The 6,152-nt window shown below is 39.5% G+C and overlaps 1 protein-coding gene across 2 annotated transcripts; it reads left to right on the top strand.

The window, feature by feature from the left end:
* The first annotated feature begins 136 nt into the window (after window positions 1-136).
* Window positions 137-5,833, top strand: vps29 (VPS29 retromer complex component). Of its 2 annotated transcripts, XM_042388338.1 has the most exons (5): window positions 143-207; window positions 1,868-1,879; window positions 3,602-3,793; window positions 4,378-4,613; window positions 5,623-5,833. In XM_042388338.1, the coding sequence occupies exons 1-5, from the start codon at window positions 205-207 to the stop codon at window positions 5,738-5,740; spliced, it is 561 nt and encodes a 186-aa protein (XP_042244272.1). In that variant the 5' UTR covers window positions 143-204; the 3' UTR covers window positions 5,741-5,833. The 2 variants fall into 2 exon arrangements, with proteins under 2 accessions (XP_042244274.1, XP_042244272.1); XM_042388340.1 differs by lacking the exon at window positions 1,868-1,879 and having other exon boundaries at window positions 137-207.
* Window positions 5,834-6,152: the final 319 nt, after the last annotated feature.

A 6,152-nucleotide genomic window follows, 5' to 3' on the forward strand; every position in this document is an offset into this window, starting at 1 on the left:
GATTACAGTTGTTAATTAGATTTTTTTTTCTTAATTGCTTTAGATGTATCAATTTAATCTGTTTTATGTTGAAAGGATAACAGGAACTATTGTATCGAGCTTGACGTATGCTCTAATATTCTCCTTTCTGATTGGCTGAGAGCTTGACGCCGTACGTGCGTAGGCGCTTCCTCAACTTGACTCGCAGAAACAGCAAAATAGAAGATGGTGAGTATGAAATGGCGAAATAGCTGCAATTTCCCGACATTTACAGGTCGAGTTTCGATCAAGATGTTTTCTTAGACTTGTTGTCGACTTAAGGAAACCGATAATTTGGTTTCAGCTCGTCCACAAAGTCTCAGTTTTAAGGGTTTTTTTTTAGTGAAGCTTCATTCCGAGATGGATCAACGATCACATGACAGCTGAGCAGTTTAGTCCCCAAAAATTCAATGCAACAAGCTGCAAGCAGCCCTAAAGTCACTCTTTTCATTTGCACGGTGGCCTTTCATTTATCCATCAGCTATTCTTTGTGTCTGTTTGATTGAAAGCACGACAATTTGTTCACTTTTTCACCAGTTAGCTCGCTGCGCTAACAGGCTAACAGCTACCTTCCTGACAAGAGGCTCTCTTCCTGTGCAGGAGTAACGTTATTCATGTTTATCACGCAGTTGTTGAGCTGATCTGTAACTGTAAACGATTTCTGAATTTAATCAACTAGTTAGGACTACAACTACACGTTATACATTCATGCATTCACTCATTCATTCATCCTCTCACTGTCTTTCTAGCTCCTACTCATAAGCTGTTCAGTAGTCTGAAGCAATATATTTGTAAAGACAACAAGTTAAAGTGCATTTTAAGTCCATTTACTCAAGTTCAATACTTAAGTACAATTTGAGGTACTGAGTATTTCCATTTGCTGCTACTTTATTCTTCCATTCCACTACATTTCAGAGGGAAATATTGTACTTTCTACTCCACTACATTTATTTGACAGCTTTAGTCACTTTTCATATGAAGATTAGACGCAATGGATAATATAACAAGCTTTTAAGATACAACACATTGTTAAAGATGAAACCAGTGGTTTCCAACCTTTTTGGCTTTTAATGTTTTACAAAAAGCAGTGCGTAGTCGGGGTCATATTTCACCAAATAGTGATTTTTCTCTCTAAACTTCTCACATGCTTTCATTTCAATAAATGTTCAAATGATCCAATATTTCACCAAGAATCAAAGATCTGAAAACAGATTTGTGTATGAGAACTTTCTTTTTCTTCTTTCCTCTCCCATTAATCATCTCACAACTCCTCAGATTTATCTGCTGACTCTTTGGAGGGGCCCCGACCCCCTAGGTTGGGAACCACTGGGCTAAACTAGCTAACTGTATATAAAGTAGTTGAAACTAGCTCCACCTCCAGCAGCTACAACAGTAACATGCTGCTCTAACACTGATGCTTCACTATTAATAATCTAATGATGTCATATATAATCACTCTAGTAAAGGATCTAAATACTTTTTCCACCGCTGTGCTTCATCACATTGTTTTGTTCGCACTCAGTCAGACAAATATTACATATTTCTTTTATTGTAATCACTAACCATCATCAGCCATTAACAAGTGATTCAACCACATTGTCGTTCAACTTTTCTTATTTGTTTTGGAATGATTAATATCTGTCAACTTAATCCATTCACTTTTTAATTTCTAATTTCAGTTTTCCCCTCTTGTCCCAACTGTTTCTTCTTGTCTCTTCTTTTTATATTTTTCCTCCCCAATCTTTGATCATGCCTTGTGTCATTCTCTCCACGCACATCCTGCCTTACTTCCTATCTCACCCGCTCCTCTCATCCTACCACCCCTACTTGCCTGTCTCCAATCCACCAGGCTGGTCACCGGGTAAGTGCCCTCGCTCTGTGTTGGGTCCCTGTTTTCTGCTCGCTCTTCTGCCTGGTACACTAACACAGGATTGGGATTGAACAGCCCTGGAGGTCTGCTGTTTCTGTGTCTCACAGCACAACTAGCTGCTGCTAATTCAGCTACTGCAGTGAAGCGACCTGCACCTTGCAGCCTATGATGCTTCAGTTACACGTGCGCTCAGCTGTTGCCCTAAACAAAAACTACTCATCTACCCAAAACAAGCCTAAGGAGGAAATTTGACGCTCCAATATCAATTTTCTAGAGTTTGTTTAGATATCTCTGACTTGAAGGGTTAAGGTTTAATGACAAGATTCTATTTTGGGGGGGGATCCTTACTAGTGACACCTTTGAGAAGACAATCAGGACCAAGTTCACCAGGAAAAAAGGACAAAACCTTTGATGCAGTAACTTTAAATTTAGTAGAGCTGCAACTAACGATTACTTTCATTATCGATTCATCTGTCGATTATTTTCTCGGATTAATCGATTAGTCGTTTGATCTAATAAATGTCAGAAAATGGTGAAAAATGTCAATCATTGTTTCACAAAGTCCAAGATGCAACCTAAAATGTCTTCTTTTATCCCGACAAATAGTCCACAACCCAAAGATATTTAGTTTACTGTCATGCCAGACTTAAAAAAAACTGAAAATATTCACATTTAAGAGGATGGATCAAGAGAATTTTGGCGTTTTTTTCTTTAAAAAATGACTAAATAGTGGGCAGTTAATCGATTAATCATTGCAGCTCTTAAATTTAGTCACTCAAACAAATCTTTCAGCAATGTCTTGATAATGTATATCTGTATGAAGCAAGACAATGTTGTTCTTATAAGAGCACACATTAATCCATCAATCATAGTTCCTGGTGTATCTCTAAATTCACTGTTAGTTGTTCGCTATTTGCACCATTTTATCAGCCACACAGATATATGGCATCGGATAGGAGGATCTTGAAATGTTGGTGTCTGCTAGCCAGTGGAGTGATATAATTCATGGGTTTCATGTTTAGTATGAACCATCAGGTTTGTTGGTGTTTGTTTCTTATTGACTTATTGTGTTTGTGTGCAAACATAATTATCTCTCTCTAATGTCCGACATCTGTTCTTGAGTGTCTGATATTCAGCTGTGCTCCCATCAAATATGATCATTATTTTGCCACCATGGGCTGTTCTCACATATTTATTCAGTGTCATTTATAACCCAGTTTGAATTCAGACACTCAATATACACAGCTTTGTACTCACTAAATTTCAACATTGCTTATTTACAAGTCTGAGCTTTAAGAAGCCCTTGATGAGCCTGTTATTACATTTATCCACTGTACTGACTTAATCTGGATTAGGCTGTTGTTTGGGTGCCATAACACAAAGTATTTTGATTGTTTTTTAAAAAAACAATTCAAACAATTTAAAAAATAACTAACTGAGGAGTACAGTGGTTCTGGTGGTACTGGCATCATTCTCTGCTGCAGAAAGGACCTGTGGCGTCCCACAAGGCTCTATCCTCGGCCCACTTCCTTTTTCAAGGTTCAGATGTTCCAACATACAGTCTGAACTCTCTCAGGGCTCATTGGTGGGTGTCTAACGTGTGTGTGTGTGTGTGTGTGTATGTGTGTGTGTGTGTGTGTGTGTGTGTGTGTGTGTGTGTGTGTGTGTGTGTGTGTGTGTGTGTTTGTGTCTGTATCTGTATGATGCTCTCAGTTGGTCCTGGTGTTAGGTGATCTGCACATCCCCCACCGGTGCAACACCCTACCAGCCAAGTTCAAGAAGCTGTTGGTCCCGGGGAAGATCCAGCACATTCTCTGCACAGGCAACCTCTGCACCAAGGAGAGCTATGACTACCTGAAAACCCTCGCTGGAGACGTCCACATAGTCCGAGGAGACTTCGACGAGGTCTGTGTGTGTTTGGAGAAGACAGTAAAAGAGTCTAAAGTCCAGCTAACATTCACTACACCCCACAGTACAACAAGAAACTCTGCTTCCTCTATCAGTGCAAAGGGTTAATAGGACTTCTATTGCTTAGATGCATAACCATTAAAGGCAAATGAGGCTCACAACAGCAAAAACAATGTATCGTATGAAGCAGCTTATTTTCCAGACTAGCCTATGAAATTGTAGAAGACATGACAAAGGTCAGAAAAGCAGAATGTTATTTGACAGAATTTCTGATCTGGGGTTCTGAAATAAGGCTGCAGACAGGCAAAAAAGCCATAACTAATGTAGCTGAATATTTAATTGCATTGAGGGAGAAAATGGATCTCTTGCTAGTGCTAAACGCTAATTGCAAGGTAATTAAGTGGTAATTGCTCCCTCCTCACTGATTTCATGGTTGCTGTGTCTGGTTCAAGCTCACATTACAGTTTTCAGTGGTGCAAGAAAAAAAGTGTAATATTACAAAAATAGCACTGTCAAATGAAAATACCAGTACATAAACATCATTGTGCCTCATTGTTGCCCTCTTGTCCCCCCCCTCTCAGAACCTGAACTACCCGGAGCAGAAGGTGGTGACAGTGGGCCAGTTTAAGATCGGTCTCATCCACGGCCACCAGGTCATCCCCTGGGGCGACATGGCCAGCCTGGCGCTGCTCCAGAGGCAGCTGGACGTCGACATCCTTATCTCCGGGCACACGCATAAGTTTGAGGCGTTTGAAAACGAGAACAAGTTCTACATCAACCCTGGTTCAGCCACGGGGGCCTACAGTGCACTGGAAAGGTAAAAATTACATTTACACTGGTGAAGCCCTGAATTGGGTCAAATCAAGTGGTCTTTTTAGTAAAAATTTCCCTCTTTGTGGCTCAATGGACAGTGTTTTCCTGTTCAGCCACAGTGGAAGGATCATAACAAAACGAGGGACTTTGGCACTTAAAAGACTGTAACGTTGAAAGATATCTACTTGATTTGACTCATTTGGATGTTGAAGCTTCATATTAGCTTCAGATAAACTTTTAAATACATTTTTGCACAGAAGGAGGACTGTGGATTTTGTCCCCGTCACTTACATTGTAAGTGCATTATGAAGGGATCTTCTAATGGTCAGTATGAACAGGAGGAATGAAAAATTAAAAAAAACATGTGTCAATGTTCATTTGGGCTCCTGACTGTTGTTTTAAGACAAACTTGAAAAATTGTGAACCCGTCCTTTAATGTTGCCCACAGCATTAAAAAATAAAAAAAATAAACAGTGTGTGTCCACATTAGGGCTGCAACTAATGATTATTTTTATCATCAATTAATCTGTTGATTATTTTCTACGTTAATATATTAGTTGTTTGGTATATAAAATGTCAGAAAATGGGGAAAAATGTCAATAACTGTTCCCCAAAGCCCAAGATGACGTCCTCAAATGTCTTGTTTTGTCCCGATCAACAGTCCACAACCCAAAAATATTCAGTTTATTATTACAGAAGACTAAAGAAAACAGAAAATATTAATTGTTGACAACTAATCAATTAATCAACTAATGGTTTCAGCTATAGTCCACATTACACTGGTTAATCTACAGAACTGGAGCTGGAAGTGGAACTACTTTCTATCAAAGAAATAGATTTTATGGAAATATTGCTGTTGAATTTCTGTACACTGAGACGTTGACAGTAGCTGATGCTCTGCTCCAGTGTGACATACAACACAACCGCCGTGACACTGGAACCAGACTGACTGTAATTTCAAGCAGCGCTGGAAAAGTCTTGACCTAAAACGCATCTGTCCTCTCTCCTTACAGCAACATCATCCCCTCTTTTGTATTAATGGACATCCAGGCGTCTACAGTGGTGACGTACGTTTATCAGCTGATCGGCGACGACGTGAAGGTGGAGAGAATCGAGTACAAGAAATCTTAAAGGGAGTTTGTGAGGAGGAGAGGCGGGGGTCAGTTTGGCTCAATGTAATGTTTCATTCCTTTCCACCAGGGGGCAGCAGCTCACCCCCCACAGTCACCACAATATTAATGCTGTAACGAACTGTTAAGTAACTTAACTCTAAAAGACCTATGTATTATATTGTTTATATGTCATCAGCATTTGCTTGTATCCAGGCTGTCATGTGGTAACCGTAGAGAATGCAATAATGTCACATGTATTTGTTATCAAAAGAAATATTTGGTGCCATTTTCTTTTCCTGTTTCTTTTTTAATTTTCCCCCTCGTCATGTCCTGTACGCGTAACAAACAGGCCTTTAGCTTCCTGTAGTTGGCCTTCTTTCTTTAATTTCTTTCTCACAATAAAGATCTAATTTCACTCCATCAGTTATTCT

This window comes from Thunnus maccoyii, chromosome 16, assembly GCF_910596095.1.
Source record: "Thunnus maccoyii chromosome 16, fThuMac1.1, whole genome shotgun sequence".
Lineage (NCBI taxonomy): Eukaryota > Metazoa > Chordata > Actinopteri > Scombriformes > Scombridae > Thunnus > Thunnus maccoyii.